The 20,466-nt window shown below is 32.5% G+C and overlaps 2 protein-coding genes across 3 annotated transcripts in view; both read right to left on the reverse strand.

The window, feature by feature from the left end:
* Positions 1-45: 45 nt before the first annotated feature.
* LOC137658964 (micronuclear linker histone polyprotein-like) lies at positions 46-3,146 on the reverse strand. Its single transcript, XM_068394074.1, has 5 exons — positions 3,090-3,146; positions 2,404-2,706; positions 1,495-1,791; positions 705-921; positions 46-191 (listed from the first exon to the last, which is right to left on the reverse strand). Exons 1-5 carry the CDS (start codon positions 3,144-3,146, stop codon positions 46-48), a joined length of 1,020 nt encoding a protein of 339 aa, XP_068250175.1.
* A 6,418-nt stretch (positions 3,147-9,564) lies between these two features.
* Positions 9,565-20,466, reverse strand: part of LOC137658575 (uncharacterized) — a 157,931-nt gene continuing 147,029 nt past the window's right edge. The window contains exons 3-7 of one of the 2 annotated variants that reach the window (XM_068393475.1): positions 19,067-20,466; positions 18,585-18,656; positions 13,539-13,733; positions 11,946-12,113; positions 9,565-10,523 (exon numbers count right to left, since the gene is read on the reverse strand). The exon at positions 19,067-20,466 is cut by the window's right edge and continues 1,513 nt beyond it. In XM_068393475.1, the coding sequence (XP_068249576.1) occupies positions 9,794-10,523; positions 11,946-12,113; positions 13,539-13,733; positions 18,585-18,656; positions 19,067-20,466 (2,565 nt within the window). In that variant the 3' untranslated portion in view covers positions 9,565-9,793. Of the gene's footprint in view, positions 10,524-11,933; positions 12,114-13,538; positions 13,734-18,584; positions 18,657-19,066 lie in introns of both variants that reach the window. The other variant, XM_068393474.1, reaches the window with a different exon arrangement.

Raw genomic sequence — 20,466 nt, forward strand, 5'->3', positions numbered from 1 at the left:
ATTTGTCGAATGATTATCTTTATTATTATTATAGTATCATCCTTATTAGACGAAGGCTTTATCCTTCTTTGACGAAGGATTTGTTTTTATATTACTGGCTTTATCCTTCTTTGACGAAGCATTTGTTTTTATATTACTGGCTTTATCCTTCTTTGACGAAGGATTTGTTTTCATATTACTGGCTTTTCCTTCTTTCACGAAGGATTTGTTTTTATATTACTGGCTTTATCCTTCTTTGACGAAGGATTTGTTTTTATATTACTGGCTTTATCCTTCTTCGACGAAGGATTTGTTTTTATATTACTGGCTTTATCCTTTTTTGACCAAGGATTTGTTTTTATATTACTGGCTTTATCCTTTTTTGACCAAGGATTGGTTCTCTATATTACTGGCTTTATCCTTTTTTGACCAAGGATTTGTTTTTATATTACTGGCTTTATCCTTCTTTGTAAGAATTTTTTTTACCACATGCTTCATCTTTATTTGTTGAATGATTATCTTTATTATTATTATAGTATCATCCTTATTAGACGAAGGCTTTATCCTTCTTTGACGAAGGATTTGTTTTTATATTACTGGCTTTATCCTTTTTTGACCAAGGATTTGTTTTCATATTACTGGCTTTATCCTTTTTTGACCAAGGATTGGTTCTCTATATTACTGGCTTTATCCTTTTTTTGACCAAGGATTTGTTTTTATATTACTGGCTTTATCCTTTGACGAAGGATTTGTTTTTATATTACTGGCTTTATCCTTCTTTGACGAAGGATTTGTTTTTATATTACTGGCTTTATCCTTCTTTGACCAAGGATTTGTTTTCATATTACTGGCTTTGTCCTTCTTTGACGAAGGATTGGTTTTTATATTACTGGCTTTATCCTTTGATGAAGGATTTGTTTTTATATTACTGGCTTTATCCTTCTTTGACGAAGGATTTGTTTTTATATTACTGGCTTTATCCTTCTTTGACCAAGGATTTGTTTTTATATTACTGGCTTTATCCTTTGACGAAGGATTTGTTTTTATATTACTGGCTTTATCCTTATTTGACGAAGGATTTGTTTTTATATTACTGGCTTTATCCTTCTTTGACGAAGGATTTGTTTTTATATTACTGGCTTTATCCTTCTTTGACGAAGGATTTGTTTTTATATTACTGGCTTTATCCTTTGATGAAGGATTTGTTTTTATATTACTGGCTTTATCCTTCTTTGACGAAGGATTTTTTTTTATATTACTGGCTTTATCCTTCTTTGACCAAGGATTTGTTTTCATATTACTGGCTTTGTCCTTCTTTGACGAAGGATTTGTTTTTATATTACTGGCTTTATCCTTCTTTGACCAAGGATTTGTTTTCATATTACTGGCTTTGTCCTTCTTTGACGAAGGATTTGTTTTTATATTACTGGCTTTATCCTTCTTTGACGAAGGATTTGTTTTTATATTACTGGCTTTATCCTTCTTTGACGAAGGATTTGTTTTTATATTACTGGCTTTATCCTTCTTTGACGAAGGATTTGTTTTTATATTACTGGCTTTATCCTTCTTTGACCAAGGATTTGTTTTCATATTACTGGCTTTGTCCTTCTTTGACGAAGGATTTGTTTTTATATTACTGGCTTTATACTTCTTTGACGAAGGATTTGTTTTTATACTGGCTTTATCCTTCTTTGACGAAGGAATTGTTTTTATATTACCAGCTTTATCCTTCTTTGACCAATGATTTGTTTTTATATTACTGGCTTTATCCTTTGACCAAGGATTTGTTTTTATATTACTGGCTTTATCCTTCTTTGACAAAGGATTTGTTTTTATATTACCAGCTTTATCCTTCTTTGACGAAGGATTTGTTTTTATATTACTGGCTTTATCCTTTTTTGACCAAGGATTTGTTTTCATATTACTGGCTTTGTCCTTCTTTGACGAAGGATTTGTTTTTATTTTACTGGCTTTATCGTTCTTTGACCAAGGATTCGTTTTTATATTACTGGTTTTATCCTTCTTTGACGAAGGATTTGTTTTTATATTACTGGCTTTATCCTTCTTTGACCAAGGATTTGTTTTCATATTACTGGCTTTATCCTTTGACGAAGGATTTGTTTTTATATTACTGGCTTTATCCTTCTTTGACAAAGGATTTGTTTTTATATTACTGGCTTTATCCTTTGACCAAGGATTTGTTTTTATATTACTGGCTTTATCCTTCTTTGACAAAGGATTTGTTTTTATATCACTGGCTTTATCCGTCTTTGACCAAGGATTTGTTTTTATATTACTGGCTTTATCCTTCTTTGACCAAGGATTTGTTTTTATATTACTGGCTTTATCCTTTGACCAAGGATTTGTTTTTATATTACTGGCTTTATCCTTCTTTGACAAAGGATTTGTTTTTATATTACCAGCTTTATCCTTCTTTGACGAAGGATTTGTTTTTATATTACTGGCTTTATCCTTCTTTGACCAAGGATTTGTTTTCATATTACTGGCTTTGTCCTTCTTTGACGAAGGATTTGTTTTTATATTACTGGCTTTATCCTTCTTTGACAAAGGATTTGTTTTTATATTACCATCTTTATCCTTCTTTGACGAAGGATTTGTTTTTATATTACTGGCTTTATCCTTCTTTGACCAAGGATTTGTTTTCATATTACTGGCTTTGTCCTTCTTTGACGAAGGATTTGTTTTTATATTACTGGCTTTATCCTTCTTTGACGAAGGATTTTTTTTATATTACTGGCTTTATCATTTTTTGACGAAGGATTTGTTTTTATACTGGCTTTATCCTTCTTTGACGAAGGAATTGTTTTTATATTACCAGCTTTATCCTTCCTTGTGAGGATTTTTTTACCACATGCTTCATCTTTATTTGTCGAATGATTATCTTTATTATTATTACAGTATCATCCGTATTAGACAAAGGCTTTATTACTGGCTTCATTCTTCTTTGACCAAGGATTATTTAGTTATTACTGGATTATGATATTATTATAGGCCTCATCCCTCTATGACGTTGAAGGATCCAATCTTTAATTTCATAATTAATTAATGTATTTTCTAGACGTTACGTAGTAGTGATATAGCATGGTTACCTCTTTGCATATTTTCTCTTCAGAAAGTTTACTGGCATTTTCAATTGTTATGTTCATTATCTTATGTCGTATTTAATTATTTTTTTAATGAATGACGTCCATGAAACCTGTTAACATATATATGGGAAGCTTTGTGTTTTTGGGAATGTGTTGGGGTAGATATATTTAAAGATATTTGTGATGTAAAAATAACAGAATAATAACATATATATATATGTGTATATATATATATGTATATATATATATATATATATATTTATATATACTGTATATATATGTATATATATATATATATATATATATATATATATATATATATATATATATATATATATATATATATATATATATATGTACACAGTATATGTGTGTATATGTATATATATATATATATATATATATATATATATATATATATATATATATATATATATATATATATTCATGTATACTTCCTGCAGGTATTAAACTAATTCGGTAACCAGAAAATGACTCGAGATTATCAACAATAAAATTGTGGCCAGGAAGTTGTTCCCAAACAAACACACACAGACACAAATTACAAACACAAATAGAGCTAAAAACATAACCTCCGTCCAACTTAGTTGCTGGAGGTAATTTGATATGCAATATTTATTGTTATTATATTTAGATATTTTAAAAGTATGGTGAAGCAAAATAGTGGGTAACCTCAGCTGAATTTCACGATTAAACTAATTTTGTATCTTCTCATTTTCGGCCCTCGATTCTCACTCTGTTTTGTAAATAAGTGTCCAAATTTTATATACATTTCATTTGAAGTTTAGTAAATTCGAAGTAAAATGTATCAACGAGAGTTTCTCATGTTGTCGTGGGGGGATTCCTGCCCTGACAATCGCCTCTGAATTTTCGACTCACGATTTTGAATTCTTTGGGATGTTACGCCGTCAGGCTATTATTTGTTTTATTTCTAGTTTTTGCGAATTATTTTGTTCTCTGTCATTACCTCTCTATGACGATGATACGGTTGCAGTAATTTTACGAAATCCACGTAATACATTTTAGAAATTATTATGCAGTCTGTCAGAGAATTGTTAGAGGTCATATTTTTCAGTAGCTTTATATCTGAAAGGTTGCCGAAGATAATTATTTTCCTAAAAAAGACTAAGCAGTATATACACACACACACATATATATATTTATATATATATAATATGTATATATATATATTATATATATATATTTATATATATATATATATATATTTATATATATATATATATATATATATATATATATATATATATATATATATATATATATGTGTGTGTGTGTGTGTGTGTGTGTGTGTGTGTGCTCGTGTGCATGTACGCTCAGTTTTCGTTAGCTCTATTACAACAATTCAGAACCCAACTGGCTGAAGTAATCTCCCCATCGCTCATCACCGTCGAAACTGTTTCATACTTCGTTCAAATACTGTATTATTCGAGAACCAAAGACGGCCAGAAACCTCCTGCCTCCTACCTGAATGAAATCCTCCAGAAAGCGAATCTCTCGAGGATGAGACGATTCCTTTGGGGGAGGGGAAAGTGGGAGGGAAGGGATAGGGGTTGCCTCCAGTCGAGGGATTAAAGACAGGCAAATCCTTTCAATACAGTTGCTTGAGGAATTGAGTTCGTTTTGCAATAGCTTACATGTCTATCTTCTGCATATTGCTGGCTCTGGTTTTTTTTCCCTTTTTTAGTTTAAGTTAGGCGAGGCTTTGTAGAGGATGGAGATTTTGATTTTGTTTGAAATCCATGTAGTGTGTATATATATATATATATATATATATATATATATATATATATATATTTATGTATATAATTACATATATATATACATATATATATGTATATATATATATATATATATATATATATATATATATACACACACAAATATATACATATACATGCTTTCAGATATGTTAGTATTTTCAGTAAGTTGGTGAGCAAATGAAGTTTTGATTAAGAACTAGTAAAAATGTATAGACTGCTTTTTTATTAAGAATCTTTGAATGGATAACGAAAAGGGATTTGACCAATGGCTGCTGAAGACCATGTATAAATCTAATTGGAATGGAAAAGGTTTATTGTCGTTCGTATAGCGTATATTATGGTTCGTTTCATATACTGTTTGTACTTCAGTTTCATATTCTGATGATGAGAAAAGTTTTTTGTTGTTGTTGTTGTTGTTGTTATTATTATTAGTAGTAGTAGTATTATTATTATCATTATTATTATTTTTGTTATTATTATTAACAATATTATTTTTATTATTATTATTACTATTATCATTATTATTTTTTTTTTATTATTATTAACAATATTATTTTTATTATTATTATTATTATTATTATTATTATCATTTTTGTTGTTGTTATTATTATTAACAATATTATTATTTTTATTATTATTATTATTATTATTATTATTATCATTATTATTATTTTTGTTGTTGTTATTATTATTAACAATATTGTTACTAATATCATTATTGTTATTGTTATTATCCTCATTATTTTTATTATTATTATTCCAGACCCTACCTCACCTCAGTCACAACCTATACCGCCTCTTCCTGCCTCATCCCATATCCAGCTTCACGCAAGCAAATCTTCAGATCGACTTCTTCTTCTCCATCTGCAAAATAATGTTGATTCTCATTCCCTGGCGGTGCCACGGGCCTGGCACTGACGACCGTCTGGCACTATTTACAGAGGCTTGGCGGACGTATATTACGCGGGCCAATCCATTTGGGAGAGGCGACGCAACTCAAAGTACGTGGCTTTAAATCTTGCTTACGAGTACGTGGGAGGTGAATCCCTCAGTCGGTTTTTTACTTATGCTTTGGTTTTAATTTGGTTTTTAGGTTTTTTAATTGTTTTATTATTCGTCGTATACAAAATTTTAAGTTGTTTTTGTTATTATTATTATTATTATTATTGTTGTTGTTGTTGTTGTTGTTGTTGTTGTTGTTATTATTATTATTATTATTATTTTCATTGTTATTATTATTATTATTATTATTATTATTATTATTATTATTATTATTATTATTGTTGCTCATGTTGGAAATAAACTGATAATTAGGCGTTAGTAAAGATTAATGTCTACCTCCCATCTAGGACGTTGCCTGTCAATCGGCTGTGCTAAGTTCGATCCCTATGTTAGATAGCGATTTTATTATTATTATTATTATTATTATTATTATTATTATTATTATTATTATTATTATTAATTATATCACTAATATTATTATTATTATTATTATTATTATTGCTGTTAGAAATGAACTTTTAATTAGGCCTCTCTCTCAGATGTGCTAAGTTCGATATTTATGTGTGACAAATGTATTATTATTATTATTATTATTATTATTGTTGTTATTATTATTGTTATTATTATTATTATTATTACTTTTATTATTATTATTATTATTATCATTATTATTAGTAGTAGTAGTATTTTTGTTATAATAATAATAATTATGATAATAATAATAATGATAATTATTATTATTATTATTATTATTATTATTATTATTATTATTATTATTATTATCATTATTATTATTTGTTAATCACAGTCTCCTGAGACTGGTTGTTTATAGTGTGGTTACATCCAGCTTTCTTAGGAATCCATCACTTTCTTCCCTATATGGGCTGTTCCAAATAGCACGCTCTTATGCACTCCTACCTTCTCAATATTCCTTTTTATTGTCTTAGGTATGGTGGTAACTTCTTTCCAATGCTTCAAGATTTCATACTAAAATTTATAGAAATACAGCATTATTTGATATTTGATTCTTTTATGAAGATCTGTTACTTTGAAAAAATTATATTTATATTTCATTAGATCTTTCAGCCTAACATCACACCAATGTTCCATGGGCTGCACTAGAGCCCAGAGGTCCACATCAATCCCATTACTATTATTTACGGGCGCATTCTTGAACCATAGCACATAAGAATACAAAATTCTTTGCATTGTCAAAAAAAAAAAAAAAAAAAAAAAAAAATAGAGCAAATATTGGGAATAATATTAGAAAACGACCTTCTTTCAACTATATTCTTTTAGAGTGTACAAGGTGTAATAGAGAGCTTATGTCCCATTCATCTTCCGCTAGCGTAATAGGAGAGAGTATCACCCACTCCCTTGCCAGTATATTATGAAGATCAATGGTAAAGGGTATCTAGGTTATAATGCATATTCGTCTTCGGGGGAAAATACCACAGGTGTTGAAGGTGGATAAATATAGAAATTTCTTTGGTTGCTTTTCATGAAAATAGCCTATATGATAGGTTTATGTTGTGTTATATCGTGGTGACATTTTCTCCCCAGTATTTTAAAAGCCACCAGTTGTTATTGTTTTCTTTTAGATATTACTTGAAGATTTCTTAGAGAAATCCTCACATTTCTTCCCTTCCATTGTCTCGGGATCCCTAAGACATTTAACCCCCAACCGCCCATTTTTTAATACTCCTGGAGGTATTTACGTGAATTTTAGATTTTAATGCAAATCTATACTCAATCTTAGGGAAAAGTACGATATTTTCTTTTCTTCCTCTTCAACCTAACCACAAGTTTAGCTTTTTATTAGATTATCCTATACTTTTTTTAGTCCATAACACCAGTTGCTTTATTATGTTGTCATTGTGGCCTTATATTTCCAGTATTTTGTCAATCTTCTCCTTGGCACCCTTTTTATACATTATACTAAAACGAATTACCTGTTTGCTTAGGTACTTTTCTATTTCCTTTGCTCTATATTATACTGAAATCAATTTCCAGTTTCCCGATCTACTTTTCTATTTTCTTGGTTACACATTATACTAAAATAAATTTCCTGCGGTAGTTTCTTTTATTTTCTTTACCCTACATTATGCTAAAATAGATTCACAGTTTCCGTTGGTACTTTTATATTTTCTTTGCTCTACATTGTACTAAAACAAATTCCCAGTTTTCTTTGATACTTTTATATTTTCTTTACTTTACATTGTACTAAAATAAATTCCCTGTATCCCGAGCTACTTTTCTATATCCTTTGCTCTACATTATACTAAAATAAATTCCCAGTTTCCCGATCTTTTCTATTTTTTTGGCTCTACATTGTACTAAAATAAATTCCCAGTTCCCTTTGGTACTTTTCTATTTCCTTTGCTCTACATTATACTAAAATAGACTCCTAGTTTCCTTTGGTACTTTTCTATTTCCTTTGCTCTACATTATACTAAAAAGAATTCCCAGTTTCCTTAGGTACTTTTCTATTTTCTTTGATCTACATTATACCAAATTAAATTTCCATTTTCCTGAGCTACTTTTATAATTTCTTTGCTCTTCATTATACTAAAATAAATTCGCAGTTTCTTGTGGTACTTCTCAATTTTCTTTGCTGGACATTATACTAAAATAAATTCCCAGTTTTTTGTGCTGCTTTTCAACTTGCTTTGGTCGATATTATACTAAATTAATTCCCAGTTTCCTTTGGTACTTTTAAATTTTTTTCTCTACATTATACTAAGATAAATTCCCCGTTTCCTTTGGTACTTTTCTATTTTGTTTGCTCTACGTTATACTAAAATAAATTCCCATTTTCCTTTGGTACTTTTCTATTTTCTTTGCTCTATATCATACTAATTTATAATAAATTACCAGTTTCCTTTGATACTTTTCTATTTTCTTTTCTCTACATTATACTGAAATAAATTACCCATTTCCTTTGGTACTTTTGTATTTCCTTCGCTCTACGTTAAGCTAAAACGAATTCCCAGTTTCCTTAGGTACTTTTCTATTTTCTATGTTTTACATTATTCTTAAATAAATTCTCATTTTCTTATGGTACTTTTCTATTATTTTTTTTTTTTTGCTCTACATTGTGCTAAAATATATTCCAAGTTTCCAGAGCTACTTTTCTATTTTATTTGCTCTACATTATACTGAAATAAATTCCCAGTTTCCTAAGCTACTTGTGTATTTACTTTGCTGTACATTATACCAAAATAAATTCCCAGTTTCCTGAGCTACTTTTCTATTTTCTGTGCTCTGCATTATACCAAAGTAAATTCCTAGTTTCCCTTGGTACTTTTCTATTTTCATTTTACTACATTATACTAAAATAAATTCCCAGTTTCCTGAGCTACATTTCTATTTTCTGTGCTCTACATTATACCAAAATAAATTCCTAGTTTTCTTTGGTACTTTTCTATTTTTTTTCTCTACATTATACTAAAATAAATTCTCAGTTTTCTGAGCTACTTTTTTTAATTTGTTTGCTCTACATTATACTAAAACAAATTTACAGTGTCTTGAGCTCCTTTTCTATTTTCTTTGCTCTTCATTATACTAAAATAAATTCCCAGTTTCCTGTGGTACTTCTCAATTTTCTTTGCTCTACATTCTATCAAAGGTCACCAATGATCATGCAAACTAAACAAGGAAAATAATAAAACACGTTTTATTCAGAATCCCCATTTCTTTAAAGTTCGAGACGCAGGATACACAGTTAAAAGTTTCATTAAAGAGATCAACAGTCTACAGCACAACACGAGAACTGGATAGATAAGTCGACTAGCGAGAGGGAGAGAGATAGAGAGTGAGTGAGCTAACTTTTTTGAAGAGAAGATGAAAAATGAATTACAAAATCATCTGTCATTCCAAGTCACTAATGAGTCTTACCAGCTCTCAAGACTCGTGGTCCAGGTAATCTTTGTATTCCGAACTATATGAGCTATCCATGTTCCCCTCGCACACGCCAGTGCTGTCGTAATAGGCACTTTGAGGATACTGTCCCCCAGAGTATAGGAGTCCGCCCCCCTCGTATCGGTTTTTTAGGATTGATCGAAGGGGCTCGGTTTGCCTTGGGGTTTCCTCCGAAGAGGAGTCCATCCTGGAATCCGTGGAGCTCCTCTTTCTCCTCTGTATCACAGGTAAGGATTCGCTGGACCTCAAGATCCTTCCCTTCATTACGTCGATGACCGCTGACTCGGTGGGGCTCAGGTCCCGCTCCTGCATGGCCTCCCGCACCTCCCTCATGCTCTCCGTCTCCTCCATTTCCCTCGAGGTCACGGCGTCCATGAGGGCCTTCGGATTCGGCACTACGGGGGGCACCACGTCCGTGTTCTGCATGACCTCGATCATGTAGTCGGTTGGGGTCAGGGCTCTTCCTTGCATAGCTTCGATGACGGAGTCGCTGTGGGTGAGGTTGCCGACCTGCGCCATGGAGCGCCTCCTCTCGCTGCTCAGGACGGGTCCTTTGTTCATGCCGACGCCCTGGGAGGCCGACAAGAGAGCCTTGGCCGTTGGCAGTGCCCTCCGATGGGATAAACCGATGTCGTGCTCCATGTAAGGTGGAACAGTCGTGTCTTTATAGAGAGCTGTTCCGGTGACATCAAGCGTATCTGAAGCAGACAGCCTGCGAGGAAAGGAAGACATAATTAGCCGTCTTGTTGTTAAGGCTGCAACACTACAGGATGTCTAAAAAAATCTGGAAGAACAAGTAGAATTCCCATTGATTCTTCCAAACTTTTCGGAAACCCTGTTAATTAGTGCAATAACCAATCATATGCATTTTTACATTAACTTTATTGATTTTGATATATGGAAGTAACTAATTAGGGGATAATGAGAAATACTAACACTTTTCATACTGAATTCGAAATGAATTAATTGAATCAAAGTGACTATCACCTACATGACTGATAACTCTCATTTATGTTTTCCCATCTGTTTACATTATTGTTTAAATTTTATATTTAGAAACATGAAATTAAAGAATAAGGTCCTTTCCTTGATTTAAAAATCTAACTCGATTATTAAATATTTTGAATTTATATTTTCTTTTGGTGTATTTGTGAAGCAATATTGACATATGAGAATCTTAGTTTGTTTTGTGCTGTGTGTGTGTGTGTGTGTTTTTTTTTTTTTTTTTCAAGAAAGATCTCGTAAATCATTAAAAGACAAAATGGAAGTAGTCGGATAACCGACCTTATGAATGAATGAATGAATGAATGAATGAATGAATGAATGAATTAATTAATGAAATAGTAAAAGCATTTAAGCAATTAGAGAGAGCGTATGATTGAAGGGATGATTGTAAAGAATATGTAAATGATTGGCCTCTTAAATCACCTAATGAATGAGTTATAACGAATAATAAATAAACGACGAGTAAAAATTTTGAAGGAAATTATTCATATTGGATGTAAAAGTAAAATGAATAGATTTATTAAACCGTGGGCCAAGTTTGTGTTTGTGTGTTGTTGTTTATGTATATACGCCATGGCATGCAAGACAGTAGTAATTATTAATGTTTAAATGAGGTTAAGCACAATACATATAGCATACGTGGAGGGAAAATGCAAAATAGATTTACAAGGGGGTTATATATAAAGATATATAGAGAAAATTATATACATATATATATAAATATATATATATATATATATAAATATATATGTATATATATATATATATATATATATATATATATATATATATATATATATATATATATATATATATATATATATATATATAGACATATAAATAAATATACACATATATACAGTATATATATATATATATATATATATATATATATATATATATATATATATATATATATCTATATCTATATATATATATATATATATATATATATATATATATATATATATATATATATATATATATATATATATATATATATATATATATATAAAACAATTACGATAAAACACGACAACATGTACATTGCTTTCTACCTTCCGCTAACATATAAACAAGTCAACGAATATGTAACTGAATAATAAGTAATCCTCACTTCCATCCGTACCTGGCAGTCGACCCAGGCCGGTTGACGGCTGCCTTCCTGCGGTAGATCTGCGCCTGGAGGCCTCGGTACTCCTGCAGGAACTTGTCCAGCCGGGCTGCATGGAAGTGATAACGGTAGGAGTCCCCGGCGCTGAGCTCACTCGTGCCTTCCAGCGAATGGTATTTGCCTCTGCCATTCAATAGATGGCGTTGGGGTGGTGGGGAGAGAGAGAGAGAGAGAGGGAAATTGAAGCATTTGGTTGAATGCGTTTTGAATTTTTTTTTTGGAGTAGTGAAATGTAGAGAGAGAGAGAGAGAGAGAGAGAGAGAGAGAGAGAGAGAGAGAGAGAGAGAGAGAGAGAGTTGAAAAAAAGAACACCTTATTGCCTACAAGAGAAATAGGGTAAATTAGAGGAATAAAAAATAAGCTCACTCTTTCTGCACATGAAAAAGTAATTTTTGTGCACAAGGTTCTTATCAAATAACATAGATTATTTACCAGAGATTTACTGTTCTCAAGATTTCTGTTATTATATTATTTTTGTTTGTTAGTATTTTCTATGAATTTGAAGTTTATATACATTATTTCGAAGTAATTTCAATTGTAAGTCAACTATTTGTGTACATTACTTGACGAGCTCCAAGTCGTACTTGCCAGAATAGAATAGCTTCCCTTACGATCAAATCCGTTTTCTTTAGCAGTGGCGAAAAGAAAACAATTGCAAATGATTGTGGCCAGTGCTAAGCATTTTCAAAGGGTCGATTCTCTTTGTGTAATCTAAAATTATATGATAATTTTGCTTTAGTAAAGTTTGAGATTTTATTTGGAAGACTTATAATCATTTGATTAATGTCTGTTACTTATAATTTCTTACCAGCTTTGCTCATAGAATATACGTAAATTTGTAGATTTTATGTTTGGTATGGAATTTTCTGATTTTATCTCGTCGATTTTTAGTTTAAAAGGAACGAGATTTTATATGGAAATTATTTGATTTTTTTTTGTATTATTAGCATTAGTTATTTAACTGAATTGTATTTAGAGACCTGTGATATTTCTTTTAAATATCCAACTTTTACTCCTGACGAATACGAGATTTAACTTTAAAATGAATTATGTCAATATACTCCCTGATTTCTGACCACTATAATTAAACTTTATTTGGAGAAGGTACAAGAATTACTTGGAATTTCTTTTTTAAGTCATATTCTCAGTTGCTTATAAAGAAAATCTTAGAGTTTAGATTTCAGATTATGTGTGATGATTATCCCATTCACGTTAAAGTGAATGTACTTTTTATTTTAGTAAATTCTCGATAATGAGAACAATTTCAAGTAATAGCATTGATAAATATTTCGATGGAGAAGTTTCAACAATGGGAACAATATAAAGGTAAAATTGAAGGTGTCTGCTTACAGTTCCCGTTTCATCGGAATAGATGCTCACCAGAACGTGGTGCCCAACCACAGCAGTGGCCTCCCCATTAAACAGCATAAACTCACGTTCCCGGGCTGGGATCGATCTGCTGCCATGCGAATGTGAGGCGAACACGTTATCACTGTTCTTCTGAGGATCTGGTTGACTAAGCAAACTCTCTTTCCCTATCTCTCTCACCTGTACCTGTGAGTGGCCATGATCCGCCGCAGGCGACGGGCATCATGGGCGCTGGTGACCCTGGTGGGCTCGTCTTGCTCCATCATGGGGGTAGTTGGCAGTGACGGGTATCTGATTGCTCTACGACGACCAATGCGATGACTTAGGGCATCGTAAGAGTCCTCACTCAGGGCAAGGTTAAGGTCACTATAACACCTGGTAAAGAAATGCCAGATTTTTTTTCTGTTAAAATTCACTGTTATATATATATATATATATATATATATATATATATATATATATATATATATATATATATATATATGTATGTATGTATGTATGTATATTATATATATTATATATGATATATGTATGTATATATATATATATATATATATATATATATATATATATATATATATATATATATATATATATATATATATATGTGTGTGTGTGTGTGTGTGTGTATGTGTGTGTGTATAACCAGTAATATACAAAGAAAAAGGAAATTACTGAATGAATCGTGACTGGTTTTGTCTATACATCATCAATAAGACTGATTTATTGATAGAGATTTTTGCAATATATATAATACAGTAAGAGTAGTACAAACATACGTACAAACATTTGTAGACCAAAACATTCGAAAAAATTTGTAACGGTGCATAGATATGTGTATATGCATGCATATGTATGTATGTATTTGTGTTGGTATAAATGAATGTATAAACTCGTATTAGTATAAAGAAAATGTTTGTAACTATCTGAAGGTTGAGAATATCAGGACATTTGAACCAATTCCACTCGACTAATGGATACGAAATTTGTCAACAAAGTCACCGATATGTTGGTGCAAATATAGGTGGCATATTTTTTTTGATGTTTTGTTCTAAAAATGGTTGTACATATACTCGTACTCTCACTGTGCCATATTGAATATAAACATCTCTCAGTACATCAGCCTTCTCGGTTATGTAAGGATACAATCAGTAATGTCCTTCTTCCTAGTAGTTTATTGCATCAGCATCACATGTTCTTGTGAGGTTTATGCATATGTACTGTGTGTGTACATATGTACATTCATATATATATTATATATATATATATATATATATATATATATATATATATATATATATATATATATATATATATATATATATATATATATATATACAGTTAGGTTTTCGAAGTTGATTCGGTCCAGAAGGCTGTTTTGAAAACCTCTTGTTCAAAAATAAAATTAATTTTTTCAAAAGCCTTGAAATCAATTATGACAAGCTAGTTTGCGGATAGTTTACTGTACTTACATGCATAAAATCATACAAAAAATACTAAAACACAGTAAATAAATGAAGCAAATGGAATTTTAACTTCATTTTACCTGTCATGAGGAGAGTTGTTGACCTAAGTGGAAGGTGGAGAAGAAGGTAAAGAGGAGGAGAGGTGTTATTGTTTGAAAGGGGAGCCCCCTTCTGGGGTTCATATTCGTCTCTGCCTCTTTGCTGTTGCTGCTTGAAAATCACTGGAACTGTCTCACTAAAAAAACAAAACCTGTCCAAAAAAGTTTATTTTTGCCTACTTTTAAAAATGTCTGCAATGACTGCATTGTCACTATAAAGGCTATTGAAAGTTTTTTTTTACAGCTTTGTTTGAGCTATTTTTTTCCATGAACCTCTGCACTTCCTACCTATCCCATTTTTCAGATTTCCTTGCACAAAACTAGGAACGTAATCCTTTCACTACCTCTTTTCTGAACACATTTTGGTAACTGCTGTCTGTTGCTGATCATTCTGAAGGTCTTGGAGTTCCTTTGTGGTGAGCTCTGTACTGTGGCCCTTCACTAACTTCTCCACATCGTCATCACTGATATCTAAACAAATGCGTTCGCCTAAAGACACAATATCTTCACTCAGAGGTTCAGGTTCAAAGCCTATGAACTCTTTCTCTGGAAAATAATCTGGCCTAAACTTCCTTCATGTTCATGGTCCTGGAAGATACTCTCCCCAGACTTTATTTATGATTCTTATAAAATCATAACTTGTAACTCCATATTAGAGGGAACTTCAAACAACCTCTAGAAAATTTTTTATTCTTATTGCTTCTTAAAATATGAAATCACCTGCTGGTCTAAGGACTTGATCAGAGGAGTCTTATGGGGTGGGGTGGGGCAGTAAGTAATCAGTTATGAAACTAAAATACTTGAGCAATTCATCCTCCAAGTCTCAAAGGTTACCAGGTGCATTGTTCTTGAGGAGGATGGCCTTCACTGTGAATTGTTTATTATTGTTTTTTTGCACCTTTTCACCATTGGCCCAAGCAATTCATGAACCCACTCTGCTTAGTTATGTAGGCTTTACTGTTAGCTCTCCACTTCAGGTTTAATTTTTTTCGTCACATTATTTTTCTTGGAACTCCTGTGATTTTCTGAGCAATACACAAGTAAGGAGTTGACATGTAAGTCTCCACTTGGATTCCCACAAAACATCTGAGGACTCCTCTTCTTTGGTTTTGTAGGTATTATTTGGTATTTTCCTCCAGATGCCTGTCTCATCACATTTGAATCATTTTGGGGGGAATAAACCCCTCAGCCTCTATATATTCTTTAAATACTTCTACATACTGCTCTACAACATCTTTATTTGAACTGGCAGCCTCCTCTTGCCTTACTACACTATGTATGCCACTTCTAAATTTTTAGTACTAGCCTTGGCTGGCCTGAAAACATCACCATCAACACTTGTTCTATGGGTGTTGTTAAGGATAGCGATATACAGTTGTTCAATCTTCTTACATATTATGGCATAAGAAATACTACCATCATCTAACTATATATTGTTTATCTGATTTAACCATACTTTACCTATCTCTTTAATTGTCTGATTTTTTTGTTTTTAAACACTTTAACATCTTTGGCTACACTAGCTCCTTTTAAAGACCTCTTAATTTTCCAGTATGGTGCACATCATAGATTTTGCAATACCATACTGTAGTGTATAGCTAAATCTGAAATGTTCTCACCAGACTTTACAATGATCTCATTTATAAAATCTTTGATCTCAACTTTTATTTTTTACTTAACTCCATTATTAAACTTTTTAGGCCCTATGGTGTATATATTAGTATCATAGAATGAAAAAACTCCATGAAATAAGCTAAAAGGATTACAGCAAAGTTTTACAGGTGTGTGCTGGGAGAAAACTATGTGAAAGCTGATTAGTAACGTTTACTTCAGCAATGTCGACAGCTGGTATCATGCGTTTCGTCTTTTACGAGTTCTGACAAAGCGTGCTTTTTGTTGAAATACCGAGGTTCCACTGTATATATACCTAAATTTAAGTATTTATAAGCTGGGGATGGATCTAGAAAGATCCCCTACACAACAACTTCTAATTATTCAACTTCTTCTAAGTGCACAAAAAGCTAACTATCAGGCCATTTAATCTCCCTACACTGCACTATCTCCCACTCCCCCTAACTTACAAGCATTCTGCTGTTGCTTCATAGATATAAAGACCCTTCCTCTTCCACTACAACTGTTGAACACGTCACCTCTTCCTCTCCGACGTTCTCTCAATATTCCCTTTTCAATTACTAATCTTCATTCATTCTCCATTCATGAATAACCCATGTCAAAAAGTTCATTTATGATTTCATCTGTTAACTTTTTTTCTTATCAAAATTTTCATATTTCCGTTTTTTTTTTTTTTTTTTTTTTTTTTTGTCCTTTCAATCCATATTCAATACATAGCAAGCAAATACCTTACCTTAATAGCTTCCAATTTGGTTGTCTGGTTATCTTTTCAACCTTCAACATCAGTAATTCCCTCCTTGTATAACCTTTCACTGAAAGCCACATCATTGTTTTATGCCTTTTTAATCTGCACTAGAACGTTAGTTTTTCATTGTAAAATACATCCATTTTACGTTCCTGTAATCTCTTTTAGTATATCTTCTGTTTCAATTATTTTTGTAACTATGAAAATACTGATATTTAATATAGTTACGACTACTCAGAAAGAATATTTAACGAAATTGAATTGTATGAAATCATAAGAAAATTTAATTGAAGATTATTTTTCTTATATTGCAATGAAAATTAAATATTAGGAAGGCGTTAAACCAAATAGGGAAATATCATGGATATTAATAAAATAATAATCTACCTACATGATATAATAAAAGAATGATAATTTGTGCTTTTGAAATAAACAGAAATTAAATGCTCCGAATGATATACGCAAAATATTTATATTTTAGTATAAAAGATCAAACAAAACTATCAATTTAAATGGTATTTATATCAATAATAATGATTGTGATAAATATTCCATCTAAATCACATATGTGAAGCAAACCTTGAAGTGCCCATGGTCCAGCCCGCATCTACTCAATTCCAGGTGCCACGAGAGAAATGATTAAAGGATGTTGACACTGGATTTCCCCTTTGATGCCAGTTGTCCTAAGGCATCATTCTGGCATGGCACTATTTGGAGGGGGTTCTCATTTCATTCTGACGTGTGTGCTTGTTTGTTTATGTGTCCAAGTTCTGCAGAGGCTTTGTAACTGTTTGATCACGTGTGAGTTTGGGTGCATGATTATGACTGCCTTCAAAAGGGTTGCTTTATGTGTGTATGGTTTTGTTTTAATACGTACATGACTACTTATATATATATATATATATATATATATATATATATATATATATATATATATATATATATATATATATATATATATATATATATATATATAATATAGCATATGATTCTGTAACCATATTTGCTAGTCTACGTGTCTCTGCGAATCCGTCTGCGAGTTGCAGTACAAGCAAGCAAAGTCATTTAGCAGAAGGAATATATGAATTCATTGCTTCCCTAATACCCCTAGATAGCAAGACAGAAACAGCGAGGCCGAAAGAGATCAAGCAAATGCACGTGGGTGTGCAAATGGGAAGAGGAAGGGCCAGTGTAAACTAATCTACCGAGCGTTCGCATTCTACGCGACGTTTGGTATTCCTAGCCTGGATAGTGTTGTTTCTCTCCTTGTTCCTCCTCTTCTTACCTGCCGTCGAGGGAACTGTGGTCATAAGACAAATGGCCCAATCTTGTGTCTTCGTAAGAATGATGGCTCGATCTGGGGGAAAAGGAGAAGAAATATTAGATGAGGAAACGGTAGGGAGGAATGTTAATTTTCGTAGGTGAAATTCACCAAGAATGAATGTTATAAGATGCTTCCTGAGTTGGCGGTTTGTTATGAAACTTGAGTGTTAGAGGAAATATGAACTTTATATCTAAATGAAAATAGAAATTCATGGGTATTATAGAGGGTTATATAATCTAAAAATAATAGATAGAAAATAAAATTCAAAATTAATAATATTAAATGAAGCATTCCTAACATACTAGTACTGACATGAAAATAAGTCAGATTAAAATGTAATATTTCTCTTTAAAAATATCCTTTATACTATAAAAATATAGTACTTTTATAAGTACAATTAAATGCTTATTGAGAATTTAAATTCAACATGAATATCAACTTACTTCCTAGGACGATTACTGAAAGAATCATAAGCTTGGAAATCTCTTGTGTATTCATCCCCTGTATGAGTGTAAGGGATTTCCACTATATCTGGATAAGGACCATTACTGACCACAGACACAACAGATCCAGTAGGACTACACTCACGGCGTAGAATGTCCGTCTCAAATTCAAGGTTTTTCCAGCTCAGTCTCTCTTCCAAGTCGCTTCTGCTTCGAGATAAATCACATATTGGTACTTCGACGTAGGATAACCTGTCAAGGTTATTTTGCGACAATCTGTGATGACCTCTTGGGTCATCAATGTTGTTTTCCAGGTAACGTGCATGGGAACTTCGGCTGTAGCTTCCATTGCCGTTGTCTCGTGAAGAACGATGGTGTTTTGAATGAGTGGGATGAAGAGGTTCTTTTTCGTTGGGTGAAGACTGATAATTAGAAGTTCTTGGCTCTGTGACGGGAGGTTTAGGTTGGCAAGCAAGTGGAGTCTTTGGTGTCAAAGCAGCTCGTCCACGCTCTTCCTCCTGTCTTCTGAATAGCCTAACTCTTTGTCGACGATGCACAACACAACTTACTAATAATAATATAGTTATAAGAAACCCCAAACCTGATAAAATTCCACCAGTCATATACGTTGTATCAAAAAACACAAAACTACTCTCAGACTCCTCTGCCAACACATGAAGTGATATATTTGACTCTGCACGGCCAGCTTTATTTTCACCAATGCACCGGTAAATACCCTGATCTTTAGAAACTGCACCAGAAATAGTTAAGTTGGACAAGAGGGCAGATTGATTAAGAGAGACTAGTTCTAGCACCTTGTATCTCCAGGAGTCACTAGAGTTAGCTAAAGGCTTGTCTCCTACAAGCCATATGACCTCTGATTTCATATCAGATTCTACACGGCATGCAAGAGAAACATTATCTCCTTGTGAGGCATATACCTCTGATGAGACTGCTGTCACATGGGGCACGCACACGAACTCGTCCATAGTCAAAGTATGCCAACCACGACCACTTAATCGTGTTGGACGGGCACACGTAGGTGGAACTAATCCAGCTATATTGTTATTTATCATCCATTCACGAAGAGGGCGGAGACGACAGTCACACAGCCAAGGATTGTCATTCAAATGCAACCCATGGAGGGCCATCAGAGGCACTAGCACCTCCTGGCCCATGTGCTGTAACACATTGCCAGAAAGCTTCAGTACTTCCAGGCTGGCTAGACCCCAGAAAGCATGGTAATGTAAAGCATATATTCGGTTACTGGAGAGGTCAAGACGAACTAGGTCTGGCGTGGGTGTGAATGCTTCAGCAGGTATGGAAGTAAGAGCATTACGGGCCATTCGTAGCTCCCTAAGACCAGGGATGTCACTAAGAACAGCAGAAGGAATGCTTCG

This window comes from Palaemon carinicauda, chromosome 19 (genome assembly GCF_036898095.1).
Source record: "Palaemon carinicauda isolate YSFRI2023 chromosome 19, ASM3689809v2, whole genome shotgun sequence".
NCBI lineage: Eukaryota > Metazoa > Arthropoda > Malacostraca > Decapoda > Palaemonidae > Palaemon > Palaemon carinicauda.

Bases quoted from the DNA above. Each gene is read 5' to 3' on its own strand.
- LOC137658964 (XM_068394074.1), bottom strand. From the start codon at position 3,146: ATGAACATAACAATTGAAAATGCCAGTAAACTTTCTGAAGAGAAAATA. The intron at 1,792-2,403 runs GCTGGTAATATA...CCTTTGTCAAAG, and splicing joins CTTCGTCAAAGAAGGATAAA to AAGGATAAAGCCAGTAATAT. The intron at 192-704 runs GTAATATAAAAA...CCTTCGTGAAAG, and splicing joins TTCGTCAAAGGATAAAGCCA to AAGGAAAAGCCAGTAATATG.